This window comes from Anolis carolinensis, unplaced genomic scaffold (genome assembly GCF_035594765.1).
Source record: "Anolis carolinensis isolate JA03-04 unplaced genomic scaffold, rAnoCar3.1.pri scaffold_41, whole genome shotgun sequence".
NCBI lineage: Eukaryota > Metazoa > Chordata > Lepidosauria > Squamata > Dactyloidae > Anolis > Anolis carolinensis.
The window spans coordinates 164,795-186,874 of record NW_026943850.1 but is presented as its reverse complement, the minus strand read 5'-3'; the positions used below and the strand labels follow the sequence as shown (position 1 = coordinate 186,874).

General features: G+C 45.8%; 1 protein-coding gene and 1 non-coding gene across 2 annotated transcripts; both read right to left on the bottom strand.

Annotated features, from left to right (window-relative positions):
- Positions 1-551: 551 nt before the first annotated feature.
- On the bottom strand, positions 552-8,589 carry LOC134294970 (calcium-binding protein 7). Its single transcript, XM_062966929.1, has 5 exons — positions 8,093-8,589; positions 5,121-5,264; positions 3,904-4,016; positions 3,137-3,290; positions 552-1,168 (listed from the first exon to the last, which is right to left on the bottom strand). The coding sequence occupies exons 1-5, from the start codon at positions 8,214-8,216 to the stop codon at positions 1,041-1,043; spliced, it is 663 nt and encodes a 220-aa protein (XP_062822999.1). The 5' UTR covers positions 8,217-8,589; the 3' UTR covers positions 552-1,040.
- An 8,236-nt stretch (positions 8,590-16,825) lies between these two features.
- On the bottom strand, positions 16,826-16,944 carry LOC134294971 (5S ribosomal RNA). The gene has a single exon (XR_010001556.1). It is a non-coding gene; the product is annotated as a 5S ribosomal RNA (ribosomal RNA).
- Positions 16,945-22,080: the final 5,136 nt, after the last annotated feature.

The window sequence follows — 22,080 nt, the reverse complement described above, 5'->3', positions numbered from 1 at the left end:
ATGCTGTCCGGACCATGACAGGTTGTTTGTTTACGGGAATCCTGGAACAGATACAGTGGTGACATGCTGTCCGGACCACAACGGGTCGTCCAATCGGTTACAGGTGTGGAAACCCGGAACATTTCATCCCAGACACAACGGCAACATGCTGTCCGGACCATGACGGGTCGTCTGTTTACGGGAATCCCGGAGCGTTTCATCCCCAATACAATTGCAACATACTGTCCGGACCACAAGGGGTCTTCCCTCCGAACGAGACCACGACCGCGACACGAACCGTAACAACACGCATTTCCCCTGCACCATCCGTAACAATATTTGCTGCTGGCGACGTGCGGCCGGCCGGCCCGGATGCGCCCCAAGCAGGCCCGGATTGCGGGAGGAGGAGGAGGAAGTGCATAGATGCGGGAGCGGACCTGCCTGGGGGTCGGGGCGGCGCGAGCGGAGGTCGTCCACGTACAGCAAAGTGCCCGGTGCCCAGCCCTTGTGGTGTGGATGGTCATGCAAATGCCCGGACCTTGGATAGAAAATCCTGATAGGTGTGTCGTGTATTGCTTAACGGGTTATTGTTATTATCATAAATATATGTATATATCTATATATATCTCTATGCATTATATATATATAATATCTTATGTATATACCTCTAAATATCTGGTTATAAAAGCGCACAGTATTGCATCATCACTCCGGGTCGGGTGCAGGGGGGGGAGGGGGGAGGGGGGGAGGGGGAGGGGGGAGGGGTCGGGGGTCGGGGGTCGGCGGGAGGGAGGGAGGGGGAGGGGGGAGTCTCCATGCACGTCGGACATGCGTCGAAAGGGTAGCACTTCCACCATGCGGGCGGCCCGGAGATCCGCCCCGAGGAGGCCATGCTATCTGCAGAGAAGCCGAGATAGCGAGGGCGAGATGAGTGTCTGTCTGTCTGTCCGAGAAGACGGCGGCCGAGCGCCCGGTTTTCCCTCCCGCCGCGGTCCGGCCGTTGTCGTTGTCGACAGGTCTGGTCGCGAGGAACGCCGTCCCTGTCCCGCCGGCTGCGGCTCCTACTTCATCCCGCTCCGCAGCACCTGGTTGGCGGCGATGAGCATGACGCTGATGATGAACGCAATGGCGAAGGCGCAGATGAGGCTCTTCCGGACGCAGGTCTGCCGGATCTGCTGGTTCGAGCAGGCTGGAAGAAGGGCGGGAGGAAGAGGAAGCACATTAAAAGATACCCGGGTGGGTCAAAACACAATGCTACCGGACTGTCCATGCACGTTCCCTGCTCTTTGAAGCCAACAGTTGAGGGAGTGTTTCCTGTTTGAGCTATTTATTTATTTACTTATAGTTCTTACTCTTATAAACCTGTGGCGCCTGAGAAAGGTAAAACCAATGACGAAAAGGCAGAAAGATATGGCGTCGTACATTAGTTAAGTTTGAGCTATTTATTTATTTACTTATAGTTCTTACTCTTATAAACCTGTGGCGCCTGAGAAAGGTAAAACCAATGCCGGAAAGCCAGAAAGATATGGCGTCGTAAATTAGTTAAGTTTGAGCTATTTATTTATTTACTTATAGTTCTTACTCTTATAAACCTGTGGCGCCTGAGAAAGGTAAAACCAATGCCGGAAAGCCAGAAAGATATGGCGTCGTAAATTAGTTAAGTTTGAGCTATTTATTTATTTACTTATAGTTCTTACTCTTATACACCTGTGGCGCCTGAGAAAGGTAAAACCAATGACGGAAAGCCAGAAAGATATGGCGTCGTAAATTAGTTAAGTTTGGGCTATTTATTTATTTACTTATAGTTCTTACTCTTATAAACCTGTGGCGCCTGAGAAAGGTAAAACCAATGCCGGAAAGGCAGAAAGATATGGCGTCGTAAGTTAGTTAAGTTTGGGCTATTTATTTATTTACTTATAGTTCTTACTCTTATAAACCTGTGGCGCCTGAGAAAGGTAAAACCAATGACGAAAAGGCAGAAAGATATGGCGTCGTACATTAGTTAAGTTTGAGCTATTTATTTATTTACTTATAGTTCTTACTCTTATAAACCTGTGGCGCCTGAGAAAGGTAAAACCAATGCCGGAAAGCCAGAAAGATATGGCGTCGTAAATTAGTTAAGTTTGAGCTATTTATTTATTTACTTATAGTTCTTACTCTTATAAACCTGTGGCGCCTGAGAAAGGTAAAACCAATGCCGGAAAGCCAGAAAGATATGGCGTCGTAAATTAGTTAAGTTTGAGCTATTTATTTATTTACTTATAGTTCTTACTCTTATACACCTGTGGCGCCTGAGAAAGGTAAAACCAATGACGGAAAGCCAGAAAGATATGGCGTCGTAAATTAGTTAAGTTTGGGCTATTTATTTATTTACTTATAGTTCTTACTCTTATACACCTGTGGCGCCTGAGAAAGGTAAAACCAATGCCGGAAAGCCAGAAAGATATGGCGTCGTAAATTAGTTAAGTTTGAGCTATTTATTTATTTACTTATAGTTCTTACTCTTATAAACCTGTGGCGCCTGAGAAAGGTAAAACCAATGACGGAAAGCCAGAAAGATATGGCGTCGTAAATTAGTTAAGTTTGAGCTATTTATTTATTTACTTATAGTTCTTACTCTTATAAACCTGTGGCGCCTGAGAAAGGTAAAACCAATGACGGAAAGCCAGAAAGATATGGCGTCGTAAATTAGTTAAGTTTGGGCTATTTATTTATTTACTTATAGTTCTTACTCTTATAAACCTGTGGCGCCTGAGAAAGGTAAAACCAATGACGGAAAGCCAGAAAGATAGGGCGTCGTACATTAGTTAAGTTTGAGCTATTTATTTATTTACTTATAGTGCTTACTCTCATAAACTTTAGAAACGGAATTTTAGAAGCTCTAATTTTGTAATGAGCTTTGAAACATCAATCACATAGCCCTAATACATGTGTATGTGTATATATATCATCCTTGGCGATTGCCAGAAGCCCGTCGACTTGGCATGCAAAGCAAGGCCTCGGCTTGAATTTATATTCAAAGCACTCGGCGTCCGGAACAGAACGGGTTCTTCCGTAATGGAAACAAAAGACGGGGACGAAAAGTCTGGAACAAACAAACGAGAGACAGGGAAGGAGCAGCCTCCTCGCGGCCCTCGGTTGTTAGACCCCCGCTTACTTTCGACGTCGACGGGGCACTCCTCGGCGTGGCCCATGTGGCTCTCCTCCTCGGTCATGATGATGTTCTCGATGTCCTTCATGGAGAGGTGCTCGCAGAAGGTCTCGTAGAGCAGCCGCTTCAGCTCGTCCACCGTCAGCTTCTGCATGTCGCACTGAGGAGGAGGAGGAGATGATGATGATGATGATGATTATTATTATTATTATTATTATTACGGCAACGAGGGGACCCGACTGGCCTGGTTGGGTGGCATCTCAGTGGCTTCAGGGACCACGCTCAGGGCCTCCCAGATCAAGGCTGTGCTGTGGGTCCGTCTTCCACCAAAAAAGCACCAAGACACGCTGGTAGATTCCAACAGATTTTTATGGTACGGAATACCAGAACCTTCCCTTTGGCCCACTTATATAGGGGCTCTCACATACCAGAGGGTAATTGAAGTTTTATGGCTAGCCTGTTTTATGGCTGGCATCTGTTCTTTGTCAGCTGACCGGAGATGTCAAAATTGGAGAACATGACAGGGCCTTAATATTTTCGAATTTTGGCATCTCCCAAATTATTAGCTTTCATACGTTCCAATTCCATTACAAGCCATATGCATATATATCATGCTCGCGACAGGTTTGAATCCACAGGACAGGGTGAGCTCCCACCGGTCAGCTCTAGCTTGTGGAGGGACGTGAGAGAAGCCTCCCTTCCCAGCAGGATGGCAACACATCCGGGCTACGTTCCTGCTGGGCAACGTCTCTGTAGACAGCCAATTATCTCACCTTCCAGAAGACGGTGTCGAAGTCCGTCCCGTGGAACTTCTCGGGGATCCCGGAGGCGGAAAGCTTGGGCCCCAGGAGCGTCACAAACTCCTCAAAGTCCACCTGCCCGTCCCCTGGCGGAGAAAAAATGGCATTCGCAACCACTAGAAAATCACAACCTCTTTGTACTTTGCATGGCACTTTGGTTTCTCGGTAGTTAGACTATTTATTTGTTTATTTATCGTATGAGAAGCTAACCGAGGGTACAAGCTGTAGCTCTTGAACGGTCCCAGATCTGACTGTGTAAAATAGAGTCTGAGCTCTTAATAGTCCCAGATCTGACCGTGTAAAATGGAGTCTGAGCTCTTAATAGTCCCAGATCTGACCGTGTAAAATAGAGTCTGAGATCTTAATAGTCCTCGATCTGACCGTGTAAAATAGAGTCTGAGATCTTAATAGTCCCAGATCTGACCGTGTAAAATGGAGTCTGCGCCCTGAACAGTCCCAGATCTGATTGCGTAAAATGGAGTCTGAGCTCTTAATAGTCCCAGATCTGACCGTGTAAAATGGAGTCTGAGATCTTAATAGTCCCAGATCTGACCGTGTAAAATGGAGTCTGAGCTCTTAATAGTCCCAGATCTGACCGTGTAAAATAGAGTCTGAGATCTTAATAGTCCTCGATCTGACCGTGTAAAATAGAGTCTGAGATCTTAATAGTCCCAGATCTGACCGTGTAAAATGGAGTCTGCGCCCTGAACAGTCCCAGATCTGATTGCGTAAAATGGAGTCTGAGCTCTTAATAGTCCCAGATCTGACCGTGTAAAATGGAGTCTGAGATCTTAATAGTCCCAGATCTGACCGTGTAAAATGGAGTCTGAGCTCTTAATAGTCCCAGATCTGACCGTGTAAAATAGAGTCTGAGATCTTAATAGTCCCAGATCTGACCGTGTAAAATGGAGTCTGAGCTCTTAATAGTCCCAGATCTGACCGTGTAAAATAGAGTCTGAGATCTTAATAGTCCTCGATCTGACCGTGTAAAATGGAGTCTGAGCTCTGAACAGTCCTAGATCTGACCGTGTAAAATGGAGTCTGAGCTTCTTAATAGTCCTCGATCTGACCGTGTAAAATGGAGTCTGAGCTCTGAACAGTCCTAGATCTGACCGTGTAAAATGGAGTCTGCGCCCTGAACGGTCCCAGAAACAACACAGAGAGCAAACAGGATCACGTGAAGGCCTTACCGTCCATGTCCAGCCTTTGGATGATGACCTCCAGCTCCACCTCGTTGGGCATGTAGCCCAGGGAGCGCATGGCCGTGCCCAGCTCCTGCTTGGAGATGAAGCCGTTGCCGTCCCGGTCGAAGACCTTGAAGGCCTCGCGGATCTCTGCGGGCGGGGAGAAGAAGGACACAATGTAATATTTCGGGCATTTCTATCCCGCCTTTCTCTGGTCGGGCCCAACGCCGTTCAAACAAACTGCATAACATATAAATCGGTCATCAAAACAAGCCATAGGAGAAATACGAATGTTCCTATATCGCATCCTTACACATGAAATACAACACAACTCCCTTACGCGCCTCGAGGGGGAATCTGTTAACCTGGGGAACTCCCTTACACGCCTTGAGTGGGGTCCTGAAGATCGGGACAACCATGGCCCTCCTCCCGTCGTCAGATGGGACTTCCCGAGATGTTCTGAGGTGCCTTCAAGAGATATCCGTCATGGTTTGGGTCCTGAAGATTGGAATGACCATGGCCCTCCTATCATCAGATGGGACTTCCTGAGATGTCCTGATTCCTCTGCTGATTCCTCCTCCAGTTGTCTGATGGGACTTCCCGAGATGTCCTGAGGTGCCTTCAAGAGATATCTGTCATGGTTTGGGTCTTGAAGATCGGAATGACCATGGCCCTCCTATCATCAGATGGGACTTCCTGAGATGTCCTGATTCCTCTGCTGATTCCTCCTCCAGTTGTCTGATGGGACTTCCCGAGATGTTCTGAGGTGCCTTCAAGAGATATCTGTCATGGTTTGGGTCCTGAAGATCAGGACAACCATGGCCCTCCCGTCGTCAGATGGGACTTCCCGAGATGTCCTGAGGTGCCTTCAAGAGATATCTGTCATGGTTTGGGTCTTGAAGATCGGAATGACCATGGCCCTCCTATCATCAGATGGGACTTCCCGAGATGTCCTGATTCCTCTGCTGATTCCTCCTCCAGTTGTCTGATGGGACTTCCCGAGATGTCCTGAGGTGCCTTCAAGAGATATCTGTCATGGTTTGGGTCTTGAAGATCGGAATGACCATGGCCCTCCTATCATCAGATGGGACTTCCTGAGATGTCCTGATTCCTCTGCTGATTCCTCCTCCAGTTGTCTGATGGGACTTCTCGAGATGTCCTGAGATGCCTTCAAGAGATATCCGTCATGGTTTGGGTCCTGAAGATCAGGACAACCATGGCCCTCCCGTCATCTGATGGGACTTCCCCAAGATGTTCTGGTGGTTCCTTCAACACTCTTGGATGTCCTTCGTCTGGCTCCGGAGACGTGGATTCGTTCGGAGTTGCCGGGTGTCCCTGAGACGCATCCGATGCCTCCGCTTCTCCGCTGTGGACACTAGAGGCTGCTCACAGACAAGACGCCGGGCCTGGCGGGCCTCTCTCTCTGTTCGAACGAGCAGAAGGAGCGAGCGAGCGAGCGAGCCAGCCAGCCGAAAGAAAGAAAGAGATTCGGTTAACAATCCCTGGGAATCCCCCGACCTCCTCCTCCTCCTCCTCCGCAGAGCCATCCTGCACCAAATGGAAAGGAGAGCAAGTGGAAGGAAGGAAGGAAGGAAGGAAGGAAGGAAGGAAGGAAGGAAGGAAGGAAGGAAGGAAGGAAGGAAGGAAGGAAGGAAGGACGGAAGGAAGGAAGGAAGGAAGGAGTATCAGGAAGGGACGCTAGTAGAGAGAGTGTAGATAGATACATAGGTAGATAGAAAGATAGGTATGCCTGATTGATGGATTGATTGATTGACAGATAAATATGAGATAGATAGAGCAGATCCATCTTATAGAACCATGTCTATCTCTCATAAAGTTCCGGACTAAAACCCAAAGCGGATCCACCTTATAGGACTGTGTATATCTCCCATAAGACACATCCGCTTGGGTTTTAGTCCAGAACTTTACATTCAAGCTGCTAACCAACCCACTGGATGGATGGATGGATGGATGAAATGCATGGGTGGGATGTGGTCTTGGTGGTTACCTTCATGCTGTCAACCAACCCATCACTGGATGGATGGATGGATGGATGGATGAGATGGTCTTGATGTTTACCTTCAAGCTGTCAACCAACCCATCACTCAATGAATGGATGCATAGATGGGTGAGATGGTGTTGGTGGTTACCTTCAATGGATGGATGGTCTTGGCCTTGGTCTTGGTGTTTACCTTCAAGCTGTCAACCAACCTGTCACTCAATGAATGGATAGATAGATGAGATGGATGGATGGATGAGATGTTCTTGGTTGTGGTGTTTACCTTTAAGCTATCACTGGATGGATTAATGGATGGATGGATGGATGGATGGTCTTGGCCTTGGCCTTGGTGTTTACCTTCAAGCTGTCAATGAACCCACCACTGGATGGATTGATGGATGGATGGATGAGATGGATGTGATGGCCTTGTTTGTGGTCTTGGTGTTTACCTTCAAGCTTGTCAATCAACCCATCACTGGATGGATGGTTGAAATGTTCTTGATTGTGGTGTTTACCTTCAAGCTATCACTGGATGGATTAATGGATGGATGAGATGAAGGAGATGTTCTTGGTCTGGTGTTTACCTTCAAGCTGTCAATGAACCCATCACTGGATGGATGGAGGGATGGATGGGTGAGATGTTCTTGGTCTGGTGTTTACCTTCAAGCTGTCAATGAACCCATCACTGGATGGATGGAGGGATGGATGGGTGAGATGTTCTTGGTCTGGTATTTACCTTCAAGCTGTCAATGAACCCATCACTGGATGGATGGAGGGATGGATGGGTGAGATGTTCTTGGTCTGGTATTTACCTTCAAGCTGTCAATGAACCCATCACTGGATGGATGGAGGGATGGATGGGTGAGATGTTCTTGGTCTGGTGTTTACCTTCAAGCTGTCAATGAACCCATCACTGGGTGGATGGATGGAGGGATGGATGGGTGAGATGTGGTCCTGGTGGTGTCCGGCGGCCACCTACCTTCTAGCTCGTCCTCGGGGATGTCCGGGGCGTCCCGCGAGTCCTGTTCCTGGGCGGCCAAGAGGTTGGGCAGCGTGTAGATGCCGCGGTACATCAAGGCGGCGGTGACCGGGTGGAACGGCATCCTGGCCGGAGGAGGAGGAGGAGGAGGAGGAGGAGGAGGAGGAGGAGGAGCAGAAGGCACCCCTGGGCATCCAGGAAAGGAAGAAGGGAGCGAGGAAGACGGGACAGAGAGAGAGAGAGAGAGAGAGAGAGGAAGGGGTCCCCACCAAGGATGCCGCTCACTCACTCGGTCCCTCACTCACTTCATTCACATTCAAGGCACGCGCTGCCGGGAAGGCCGATGCGCATCACACGTTGAAGGAAGGAAAGAAGGAAAGAAGGAAAGAAGGAGAGGACGGAGAGGAAGAGAGGGGCTCCTCCAGCCATCCATTCACTCACTCACTCCTTCCTCCCTCTGAGGTTCTCTCTCTCTCTCTCTCTGTGTCCGTCCGTCCTTCCTTGAGCTTCTCTCTCTGTCTCTCCGAGTGTGTGGGTCTCCCTCCTCCTCCTCCTCCTCCTCCTCCTCTTGTGTGGCATCCTCCAGTGCGCAGCAGCAGAGACGGAAGGAGGAAAAGGGAAGGAAGGAAGGAAGGAAGGAAGGAAGGAAGGAAGGAAGGAAGGAAGGAAGGAGGAAAAGGGAAGGAGGAAAAGGGAAGGAGAGGAAGGAAGGAAGGAAGGAAGGAAGGAAGGAGGAAAAGGGAAGGAGAGGAAGGAAGGAAGGAATGAAGGAAGGAAGGAAGAAAAGGGAAGGAGGAAGGAAGGAAGGAAGAAAGGAAGGAGGAAAAGGGAAGGAGGAAAAGGGAAGGAGGAAAAGGGAAGGAGGAAGGAAGGAAGGAAGGAATGAAGGAGGAAGGAAGAAAAGGGAAGGAGGAAAAGGGAAGGAGAGGAAGGAAGGAAGGAAGGAAGGAAGGAAGGAGGAAAAGGGAAGGAGAGGAAGGAAGGAAGGAATGAAGGAAGGAAGGAAGAAAAGGGAAGGAGGAAAAGGGAAGGAGGAAAAGGCAAGGAGGAAGGAAGGAAGGAAGGAAGGAAGAAAGGAAGGAGGAAAAGGGAAGGAGGAAAAGGGAAGGAGGAAAAGGCAAGGAGGAAGGAAGGAAGGAAGGAATGAAGGAGGAAGGAAGAAAAGGGAAGGAGGAAAAGGGAAGGAGAGGAAGGAAGGAAGGAAGGAAGGAAGGAAGGAGGAAAAGGGAAGGAGAGGAAGGAAGGAAGGAATGAAGGAAGGAAGGAGGAAAAGGGAAGGAGAGGAAGGAAGGAAGGAAGGAAGAAAGGAAGGAGGAAAAGGGAAGGAGGAAAAGGGAAGGAGGAAAAGGCAAGGAGGAAGGAAGGAAGGAAGGAATGAAGGAGGAAGGAAGAAAAGGGAAGGAGGAAAAGGGAAGGAGAGGAAGGAAGGAAGGAAGGAAGGGAAGGAAGGAAGGAGGAAGGAAGGAAGGAAGGGAGGAAGGAAGGAGAGAGAAGAAGGATTGGATCGAAGGGGAGAAGGCTAACGTAGTCTGTGCGTGCTCAGAGGATGGTCTATGAAGTCTGGTATAGAGATCCCATACGCCGATGATAACGTAGCCTGTGCATGCTCAGAAGAAGGCCCTCCACATGATAAGGAAGGAAGGAAGGAAGGAAGGAAGGAAGGAAGGAAGGAAGGAAGGAAGGAAGGAAGGAAGGAAGGAAGGAAGAGATAGATAGATAGATAGATAGATAGATAGATAGATAGATAGATAGATAGATAGATAGATAGAAGGATAGATAGAAGGATAGATAGATAGATGAGAGATAGGTAGGTAGGTAGATCTAGGTAGACCTTTTGGAGGCATCTCCCATGGCTTGGGGAGGTCCTGTCTCTGGGGTGTCCTCCTCCTTCTCCACCTCCTCCTTCTTCTCCTCCTTCTCCTCCTTCTTCTCCTTCTCCTCTTTCTCCTTCTCCTCCTCCTTCTTCTCCTTCTCCTTCTCCTCCTCCTCCTTCTCCTTCTTCTCCTCCTTTTCCTCCTTCTTCTCCTCCTCCTCCTCCTTCTTCTAACAATGTGCACGATTGGCCGTGTGCAAATAAGTGTGCCTATAATTGCAAAATTAAGTGTGCAATGACCAGTGTGCAGATGATAGCCCAATAAGCAGTGTGCAAATAATAATGTGCGCAATTAGTGTGCAAATAACGGTGCGCACAATTAGCGGTGTGCATAGAACTGCACGATTAGTAGTGTGCAAATAGTGTGCATGATTAGTGTGCAAATAATAGTGTGCATAACTAGTGTGCAAATAACCGCACAGTTCGCAGTGTGCAAATAACGGTGCGCACAATTAGCAGTCTGCATAGAACTGCTCGATTAGCAGCGTGCAAATAGTGTGCATGATTAATTTTTCGGGAAAAGGAAGGCGGTTGAGCATTTCAAAACCAGGATCAAAGCCGGGCCTCTTCCCTCTCCCCCCCCCCCCGGGGGGCACCGGCCTCATGTTTATTAATTAGCGCATAATTAGGAGTAGTCATAACAAAAAGGGAAACAACGGAGGAGGAGGAGGAGGAGGAGGAGGGAGCGCTAATGACTCGCCTGGGGAGCTCGTTATGCAAGGCCTCCCAGCGTTGGCCTCCATCTATGGTCTTCGTCAATGGTCTTATGGTCTCCATCTATGGTCTATGGTCTAGGGTCTATAGTCCTAGTCTATAGTCTTGGTCTATGGTTGATGATCTATGGTCTATGGTCAATCATCTTGGCCAATGGTCTATGGTCTTATGTTCTATGGTCCATGGACTATAGTCTTGGTCAATGGTCAACGGTCAACAGTCAACGGACGATGGTCAATGGTCTATGGTCTTGGTCTATTGTTATGTTATTATAGTATCACTATATTATTATTATTATTATATTATGGTGTTGATCTATGGTCAATGGTCTATGGTCTTGGTCTTATGGTCTGCGGTCTTGATCTATTATTATATTATCACTATATTATACTAATATTATTATGGTCTTGGTCTATAATCTTCATCAATGGTCTATGGTCTTGGCCTATGGTCTATAGTCTATGTTTTTGGTCTACGGTCTATGGTCTATGACCTTGGTCTTGGTTGGTGGTCTGTGGTCTACTGTCATGGGTCTACGGTCTATGGTCAATGGTCTTATGGTCTTGATCAATGGTCTACGGTCTACAGTCTACAGTCTATATGGTCTTGGTCTACAGTCTATGGTCTATGGTCTATGACCTTGGTCTTGGTTGGTGGTCTGTGGTCTACTGTCATGGGTCTACGGTCTAGGGTCAATGGTGTTATGGTCTTGGTCTACGGTCTGCGGTCTTGGTCTATCGTCTATGGTCTTGATTAATGGTCTACGGTCTACAGTCTACAGTCTATATGGTCTTGGTCTATAGTCAATGGTCTTATGGTCTTGGTCTACGGTCTACGGTCTATGGTCAATGGTCTTATGGTCTTGATTAATTGTCTACGGTCTACAGTCTACAGTCTATATGGTCTTGGTCTACAGTCTACGGTCTATGGTCTATGACTTTGGTCTTGGTTGGTGGTCTGTGGTCTACTGTCATGGGTCTACGGTCTAGGGTCAATGGTGTTATGGTCTTGGTCTACGGTCTACAGTCTTGGTCTATCGTCTATGGTCTTGATTAATGGTCTACGGTCTACAGTCTCCAGTCTATATGGTCTTGGTCTATAGTCAATGGTCTTATGGTCTTGGTCTACGGTCTACGGTCTTGGTCTATCGTCTATGGTCTTGATTAATTGTCTACGGTCTACAGTCTACAGTCTATATGGTCTTGGTCTATAGTCAATGGTCTTATGGTCTTGGTCTACGGTCTACGGTCTTGGTCTATCGTCTATGGTCTTGATTAATTGTCTACGGTCTACAGTCTCCAGTCTATATGGTCTTGGTCTATAGTCAATGGTCTTATGGTCTTGGTCTACGGTCTACGGTCTTGGTCTATCGTCTATGGTCTTGATTAATGGTCTACGGTCTACAGTCTACAGTCTCTATGGTCTTGGTCTATCGTCTATGGTCTTTATTAATGGTCTACGGTCTATGGTCTTGGTCTAGAGTCACTGGTCTATGGTTGATCGTCTTATGGTCTGTGGTCTTGGCCTATTGTTATATTACTATATTATCACTATATCGTATTGTTCTATACGAGGCCTCCTTGCCTTCCTTTTCCCTCTCAAGGAAATAAAAACCCGGCTCCGTGCTCACTGAAGGAGGCAAGAAGAGGCTCTGAAATATGCATGGTGACGCGGAGCGAGGATGACAGGAGGAAACATCTCGGCCGCGTCTGGAGGGATTTCGCGGAGAAGCCAGCCGTTGCGAGGCAGGCGGAGGGACGAGCAACACGGGAACCCACTTCGGGGAGGCCGCAAAGCGAAGGGCCGCCCACACCAAGCCCCACCGGAGCCGTAGTTCCCCAAGGTCCGTGGCCTCCTCTACTATCACAAGGTGCGCCAACGCCGTGGAAGGAATGCCTGTTGGCACCACTCTGCTCAATGACCTGGAGTCCTGGGAGTCGTAGTTTCCTGGGGTCTCAAGGATCCGGGGGAGTCGTAGTTTCCCGAGGTATAAAGGATCCGGGGGAGTCGTAGTTTCCCGGGGTCTCAAGGATCCGGGGGAGTCGTAGTTTCCTGGGGTCTCAAGGATCCGGGCCTGGCTGCACTGTAAATCCCACGGTCATCACAGTGATAAATCGAGCTATAGGCTCACGGGGTGATAAGTCTACGAGTTACCATCGGGCGAAACGCCGGGCCCGGAGGGTAATGTAGCCCGCCTCCCCTCGAGGTGAGTAAGGGAGTTCCCCCCGTTAACAACAAACAAACGAAGTAAACAAGTAAGCCAACAAACACTGGAGTAAACAAGGAACAAAACAACGATCAGTACAAGACGGGAGGAACGCCGCGGTTAGTTTCCCAGCTAATGAATGCCATTCGCGACGGAAGCCTCTCTCGTCAGAGGACGGAAGCGAAATTTCACGGAGATCTGCAAACGAGGGGCGAGCGTTAATTAATTCCACGCCGGGGGCGGAAAACTTAATTAACTGCACCGGAGTGCTTTGGGGAATGACGACTGTGTTCTCAAATCCGCCCGCAGATCAGGCCGAGGCCCGGGTGCGAACAAGTCCCCTCGAGGTGCGCCAGGGAGTTCCCCCCGTTAACACGAGGTCCCCCCTCGAGGGGCACGAGGAGGCCGACGTCCTGAGCAGGCGGGCCGGGAATATTCGGTCCCTGAACATTGTGCAAGATGGAGCCTAACGAAGAACGTCCTGTGCAGGAATACCATAGAGAGGCTCGAGGGGACCCAGAAAGTACACACTTGGCCGGAAGTCAATAAATAATCAACGTTGGAGGACCCCGAAAATGCCCAGAGAGGACTAGATAAACGGTACTCCTTCACAGGAAGTCCCTCTTTCCAACAGAGTCCTCTATTAGCCGTGATTTCATTTCAATACGTCCTCTCTAGGCAACTTGGTCCTTGGTTTCAGTATCATCTGTGATTTCAGTGGTTTCCTTTGTCCACTTCCGGCCAAATATGTCCTCTCTAGGCATTTTCTAGGTCCTCCAACATGACTCTATGGTATTCCTACTCAGAAAGTCCTTCGTTTCAGTATCATCTATGGTTTCAAAAGGGTTGGTTCTATTATCACTGGTTTCCTGTGTCCATTTCCAGCCAAATTTGTCCTCTCTAGGCATTTTCTAGGTCCTCCAACATGACTCTATGGTATTCCTACTCAGAAAGTCCTTCGTTTCAGTATCATCTATGGTTTCAAAAGGGTTGGTTCTATTATCACTGGTTTCCTGTGTCCATTTCCAGCCAAATTTGTCCTCTCTAGGCATTTTCTAGGTCCTCCAACATGACTCTATGGTATTCCTACTCAGAAAGTCCTTCGTTTCAGTATCATCTATGGTTTCAAAAGGGTTGGTTCTATTATCACTGGTTTCCTGTGTCCATTTCCAGCCAAATATGTCCTCTCTAGGCATTTTCTAGGTCCTCCAACATGACTCTATGGTATTCCTACTCAGAAAGTCCTTCGTTTCAGTATCATCTATGGTTTCAAAAGGGTTGGTTCTATTATCACTGGTTTCCTGTGTCCATTTCCAGCCAAATTTGTCCTCTCTAGGCATTTTCTAGGTCCTCCAACATGACTCTATGGTATTCCTACTCAGAAAGTCCTTTGTTTCAGTATCATCTATGGTTTCAGAAGGGTTTGTTCTATTATCAGTGGTTTCCTGTGTCCACTTCCGGCCAAATATATCCTCTCTAGGCATTTACCCATGTCCAACATAATAATAATAATAATAATAATAATAATAATAATAATAATAATAACAATAATTGTCCCCCTCTATGGTCTCTCGTCTCTAAATCAAGGGATTTCTGCCTTGGAGAGCGACAACATCCTTGGCGGCCCCAGGTGAGGTGTCCATCTGCCTCCAGAAGCAGCAGCCCGGTCCTGCCCGGTCCTGTGGGGAGAAGAAGGCGGAAAGTGTGTCATTTCCAGATGAAGGAGCACAGAGAAGAGGAGAGAAGAGCACAGACACAGGGCGAGAGCGCGAGAGAGAGGCCCGTCTCGGCTCCGGGTGAGTCATCCCTGCCTTCCCTGGGGAAGCCTCTCCAACTCCCCGACGCAAGCGGAACCGGGTCAGGGCAAAACGGACCGCCAAGGAGGACCACCAGGCCGCTTTCCTTGCGTGCAAGTTGTACGGGCGGGGGATATCGAAAGTATATATATATATAGAGAGAGAGAGAGAGAGAGAGTCCGTCTTGAGACCCTTGAACCTTGTCTGGACTTGAGAGACTCTATCTTGGAAACCTTGGACCCTGTTTGGACTTGAGAACGTCTCATTGGAGACCCTTGTCTGGACTTGAGAGGCTCTATCTCAGGAACGTTGAACCTTGTCTGGACCTGAGAGCTTCTGCCCCGAGAACCTTACCTGGAATGGGGAGCGTCCACCTTGGGGACCTCGAACCACGTCTGGACTTGAGAGCCTCTATCTCGAGAGCTTAGCACCGCGTTGGGGTTGGAGGGTCTGCCGCCTTGTCTGTGGCCTTGGGAGCCTGGTTTGGGGTCGGGGTCGGGGCGGCCAGTCCACACCCACCGGAGGAACGTGTCCTGGGCGCCCTCCGTGTCCTCCTCCTCCTCCTCCTCCTCGGACGCTCTCCTTTTCTCCTTGGTGGTGGCCTCCCGGGTGAGGACAGGCGTTTGCGCATGCAGGACACAGGTGCTGCTGACGGCGGGGAGGAGGAGGCAGATTCATCGAGCCGCTCTGCCTCAAGGGCGTTGAGTGACAACGGCATCGCGGCACACGCCATCTGGCCGGCAAATGAAACACACACGCCAAGACCCCCCCCCCCGGGACCGAGGAGAAGGGGGGGCCGTCTCCCGTCCCCTGTGACCTTGTGTGCCCAGGGTGGCCGTGGGCGAGCTCCTTCCCCTGGGAAAAGGATTCGCCAGCGGTCTCCCATCCGTTTCCCGACCGGGGCTGACCCTGCTTAGCTTCCAAGATCAAGTGGCCTTTAGGCAGCATGTCCGCATACAACAACAACAAATACCACATGAGCAATATACATATAACTGCCTACTACTACAACAACAATATATATATATATATATATATACACTAGCTGTGCCCAGCCACGCGTTGCTGTGGTGTTGTCTGGTGGTGTTGGTGAGAACTTGTTGAGGCTGGATGGCCATCTGTCAGGAGGGCTTGGATTGTGTCATCCTGCATGGTAGAAGGAAGTTGATTTGCATGATCACTGCAAACCTTAGGATTGTATGATGATGATGTTATTATTATTAGTATTGAGAGGCAGGGTGGCCATCTCTTGGGAGTGCTTGGATTGTGTCCTGCATGGCAGAATTGGGTTGGACTGGATGGCCTTTAGGGGTCTCTCCTAACTGTCTCATGCTATGATTTGATGTGTATTATTATTGTGCAGATATTGGATGGGCATCTGTCAGGAGTGGTTGAATTGTGTCCTCCTGCATGATATAAGGAAGTTGAACTGGATGACCTTTAGGGGTATCTGCTAACCTTAGGATTGTATTATTATTATTATTATTATTATTATTATTATTATATTATTATTATTATTAATATTATTATTATTATTATTATTATTATTGAGAAGCTGGGTGAGCTGAGTAGGTTGCTAGGAGACCAAGTGGGCGGAGCTTAGCTTTCTAACTGGCAGCAATTGGATAAAAACAATTATTGCTCTCCCTCTAATTAGGACTTTATTTTTCTTTTCTTTTTGTTGTATCAACCTAGAGGCGTGGATGATGGGTTGTGTTGTCAAATTTCGAGGTTGGGGGGCCTCTAGTTTTGTTGTTTTGTGGGTCGCCGTGATGCCATCACTCTTTTATATATATAGATATATCATACAAGTGATATATAATAAATCATACGGGCAACAACAACTTAGGTATGCTGATGGATGTCAATCCTATGGGTATCGTAGATGCTAATCCTTATTTTTCTGGCTATTATTCAGAATATTTTTCTGATTATTATTGTGAGTGTTTTTTTATTATTATTTTCTGAATATTTTCTGATTATTTCTTTCTGATTTTCTGATTATTTTTCATGAATATTTTTGTGATTATTTTTCACAAATATTTTCCACAAATATATTTCACGAATTTTGTTCACGGATATTTTTAACGGTTATTTTCCACGAATATTTCTACGATCATTTTTTTTACTTTTTAAAAAAATTAAGCCTACAGCACCCGGTATTCCCAGGCGGTCTCCCATCCAAGTACTGACCAGGCCCGACCCTGCTTAGCTTCCGAGATCAGACGAGATCGGTTGTGTTCAGGGCGGAATGGCCATAGTTTTTAAAATATTGAAGTTTTTAGCCTAGATTTTAAATTTTGTCAATGATACAGTTTTATAGGATTATTATTAATTTTGAAGTATATAACCTCTCGGATTTCATGTGGATGTTCGGGACTGGGTGCCCTTGATATGAGCTGGTCTTTGGCCGTAATAAAAGTTTACTTTTTTTTTTTTTTTTACAAATCGTTTCCACGAATGTATTTCACAAATATTTTCCACAAATATTTCTCATGAATATTTTTACGGTTATTTCTTGCCAATATTTTCAGGATTCTATTTCATGAATCTTTTCCCATTTGACGGGCTTGTTAATAAGCAATGAGCGCCCTGCTAATGGATCGGAAGCGTCGCCCAGACTGTCGGCTGGCACTCGTCCTGCGATGAGCCAGTCGTCCACGTATTGGAAATCTATCTCTACAAGATCAAGCGAATATTTTGGCGAATATTTTCCGACTTGTGCCGGGAAGCTCGTTAGCAGAATGAGCCTCATCGAGAAGATCGAATGGTCCGGCGAGGAGCCGTCGGCCGTGGATGAGTAATGTCCCCATCCGTCACTGTCCTCGTCCTCCCGCCGGAGGGTCACGCGGGCGGACACGGATGACGGATGGCGGGGACGCAGGTGAACGAGTGGCGGGCGACGAGCGGGAGAGGCTTTTGTCAAGCGGCCCAATTAAGGTAATAGGCCTCTTGGCTGCCAGACGAGCGAGGCTCTCTCTCCGCCTGGAAGGAAGGAAGGAAGGAAGGAAGGAAGGAAGGAAGGAAGGAAGAGAGAAAGTCCTTTGTGGTCGCGGGTCAACCGGATTGGCCTCGGCCTAAATAGCGGCCACAGAGGAGAGGAAGCGTGAATGGGGTGGGGGTGGCGGCCCTCAGGACGGAGGATGATGAGGATGATGGTGAGATTATGGTTCTCAAGGTAGAGCCTCTCCAGTCCAAACATGGTTCAAGGGTCTCAATCCAGATGTTCTCAAGTCCAAACAAGGCTCTAGGCTCCCAAGGCAGATGTTCTTGAGTCCATCGAGGCTTGTTTCTTCAGACTGCTCGTTTCTTGGGTCTGTTGAGGCTCCTCAATGCTCATTTCTTGAGTTCATTGGTGTTCGTCGAGGCTTGTTTCTTGAGTCCATCGAGGCTCGTTTCTTGGGTCCGTCAATGCTCGTTTCCTGAGTCTGTTGAGGCTCGTTTCTTGGGTCCATCAATGCTCGTCAAGGCTCGTTTCTTGAGTCCGTTGAGGTTTGTTTCCTGAGTCCGTCGAGGTTCGTTTCCTGAGTCCGTTAAGGCTCGTTTCTTGGGTCCGTCAATGTTCATTTCCTGAGTCTGTTGAGGCTCATTTTCTGAGTCCGTTGAGGCTCGTTTCTTGGGTCCATCAATGCTCATCAAGGCTCGTTTCTTGAGTCTGTTGAGCCTCGTTTCTTTAGTCTGTCGAGGCTCGTTTCCTGAGTCCGTCGAGGCTCGTTTCCTGAGTCCGTTGAAACTCATTTCTTGGGTCCGTCAATGCTCGTTGAGGCTCGTTTCCTGAGTCCGTCAAGGCTTTTTTCTTCAGTCCATCAATGCTCATCAAGGCTCGTTTCTTGAGTCTGTTGAGGCTCGTTTCTTGGGTTTGTTGAGGCTCGTTTCCTGAGTCCGTCGAGGCTCGTTTCCTGAGTCCGTCGAGGCTTGTTTCTTCAGTCCCTGGGTGCTCATTCTTGAGTCCATCGATGCTCACTTCACTGTTCTCTCCTTGCCCTCAATCCACCCCAAAGTGTTTTCCTCCGTAGAAACTATAAAATAAGACGAATGTCCCTTTTTCTCGGAGCAATAAATGCAACCAATTCCACCCCCCTTTTTTCTTTCTTTCTTTTCTTTTTTTGCTTTTGGATCGTGAGTCATTCAGCCCGGACCGGATTGCGGGCGACGTCCCATCCTCCCGCTCCTCTCGCCCGTTATTTGTTATTTCCCTAAAACTAATAATGGCTCGCGATCCTGAATATAAATGGGAGCAAATTTACTCGGAAACAAGGGAAGCAGATGTCTGGGAAATGGAAATGAAAAGCAATTGGCGAGTCCAAACGCAAACATGAATCAGTGCTCGTTCGCTCGCTCGCTCGCTCGCTCGTTCAAGGAGAGCCGTTCTACCAACACTTTTTTCTAACGACCTAATTTACTCGGAGGAGAAAGTGGGCCGCGGAGTTTTCCCTCCTCCCGAATGTTAACGAAAGTAACGTTCCCTGAAATTCGGGAAATACGGAACTCGTTACTCGTTAAATTGCTCGTACGACATAAATCGGTTCACTACAGATCTAAACTCGGAAGTAAGCGAGTTGTCCGGTTTAGTTCTTTGCGTCTGAGATTTCCATTGGTTTGTGACACTCGAACAACAATAACAATGAATACATATCATACGAGCAATATACAATATATCATGCGGGCAACAATAACCTGATGGACGGCAATACGAGCCATACACAATATGTCATATGAGCAACACAAATATTTTTCACAAATATTTTTACGATTATTTTTCGCAAATATTTTCTGGTTATTTTCAGAATATTTTCAGATTTTTTTTGAATATTTTTAAATATTTTCTTATTATTTTTCTGAATATGTTCATATTATTTTCTGAATATTTATTTACTTATTTATTTATTTCCCTCGTTTCTATCCCGTCCTTCTCACCCGAAGGGACTCCGGGCGGCTCACAATCTGGCAAAAATTCAGTGCCAATACACAATACAAGAAGATAAAACATAAGCAATGAAAACAATTGAATAATTTAACAAAATACAATAGATAGCTTTAAAACCATACAGTATAAAATCCTTGAACCATTTGTCCGCAAAACCTTGTACATAAACCTTAATCCGGACCAAGTCGAAGCCAACAGAATTCAGATTTTCGGATTATTTTTTAATATTTTTGAATATTTTCATATTATTTTTGTGAATATTTTCCCAAATGTTTTCTGATTATTTTTTAAAATATTTTTACTGATTTTCTTCTGATTATTTTTCAGAGTTTTTAAATTATTCTTCTGATTATTTTTCTGAATATTTTTTTATTATTTTCTGAATATTTTCAGATTATTTTCTGAATATTTTTACAATTATTTTTCTGAACATTTTCTGAATGTTTTTATTAAGACCCAGGTGAGGTGTTTTGTCACGTTGGACTCCAACTCCCATCATCCCCTATCAGTCCAGATCCGTCACTGGTGGGATTCGCATGGCTCTCTGCATCCGTCCGGACTCCATTTCCCATCATCCTCTATCAGTCCAGATCCGTCACTGGTGGGATTCGCATGGCATCCGTCCGGACTCCATTTCCCATCATCCTGTATCAGTCCAGATCCGTCCAGAACCCGGACAGTATGTTAAGTCGGGCCGTCACGGGTCACGTGTACCACGTTTGGTCCCGATGCCTGACACCGTGTGGGACCCTCCGTGGAACAAACATACTCCGGAGAACAAGACTCCCTATGAGGAGCGGTGGGAAGAGGGTGGCTGGATGGCCATCTGTCGGGAGGGCTCTGGAGGCGATTTTCCTGTGATCGCCTTTCCTTGCGCTTGGACTTTAAGGGGAAAGGCTTGGCGCCCTCTGCTGGCCGATGCCTCACAATGACACAAAAGCCTTTTAGAATATTTTCATGATTATTTTTCTGATTATTTTTCCTGAATAATTTTGCCATTATTTTTCTGAATATTTTCATGATTATTTTTGTGAATATGTTTGCCATTATTTTTCTGAATATTTCGTGATTATTTTCTGTGCCATTATTTTTCTGAATATCTTTGTGATTATTTTTTGGGAATATTTTGGCCATTATTTTTTGTGAATATTTTGGCCATTATTTTTCTGAATATTTTGGCCATTATTTTTTGGGAATATTTTGGCCATTATTTTTAGGAATATTTTGGCCATTATTTTTTGGAAATATTTTGGCCATTATTTTTTGGGAATATTTTGGCCATTATTTTTTGTGAATATTTTGGCCATTATTTTTTGTGAATATTTTGGCCATTATTTTTTGTGAATATTTTGGCCATTATTTTTTGTGAATATTTTGGCCATTATTTTTTGTGAATATTTTGGCCATTATTTTTTGGGAATATTTTTGCCATTATTTTTTGTGAATATTTTGGCCATTATTTTTTGTGAATATTTTGGCCATTATTTTTGTGAATATTTCGGCCATTATTTTTTGGGAATATTTCGGCCATTATTTTTTGTGAATATTTCGGCCATTATTTTTTGTGAATATTTCGGCCATTATTTTTTGTGAATATTTTTGCCATTATTTTTTGTGAATATTTCGGCCATTATTTTTTGTGAATATTTCGGCCATTATTTTTTGGGAATATTTCGGCCATTATTTTTTGGGAATATTTCGGCCATTATTTTTTGTGAATATTTCGGCCATTATTTTTTGTGAATATTTCGGCCATTATTTTTTGGGAATATTTCGGCCATTATTTTTTGGGAATATTTCGGCCATTATTTTTTGTGAATATTTCGGCCATTATTTTTTGTGAATATTTTGGCCATTATTTTTGTGAATATTTCGGCCATTATTTTTTGGGAATATTTCGGCCATTATTTTTTGTGAATATTTCGGCCATTATTTTTTGGGAATATTTTTGCCATTATTTTTCTGATTATTTTCACGATTATTCTTGTGAATATTTTTGCAATTGTTTTTCTGAATAATTGCAAAATTATTCACAAAAATAATCATGAAAATATTCAGAAAAACAATGACAAAATATTAACAAAAATAATTGAATATATAATATAAAATATTTAGGAAAATAATCACAATTTTTTTGCTGAAAATATTTGTGAAAAATAATGATGAAAATTACTTTTCTGAATATTTTTTTCATTTTTTTGAATATTTTCTGCAAATATTTTTCTGAATCTTTTATATTATATATTAGATTATATGAAATATATAATAATAATAATAATAATAATAAATCACTATTTTTGAGAAATATTTAATTCATAAAATAACAATATATACATATATTTTTGGTAGAAAGTATAAAAATATATACAAGCAACAATATCGATCTATCTCTCTCTATATATATATATAGTCACAAAAATACAGTATTATTATTATTGTTATTATTGCTTAATATACACCAGGAAATTACAA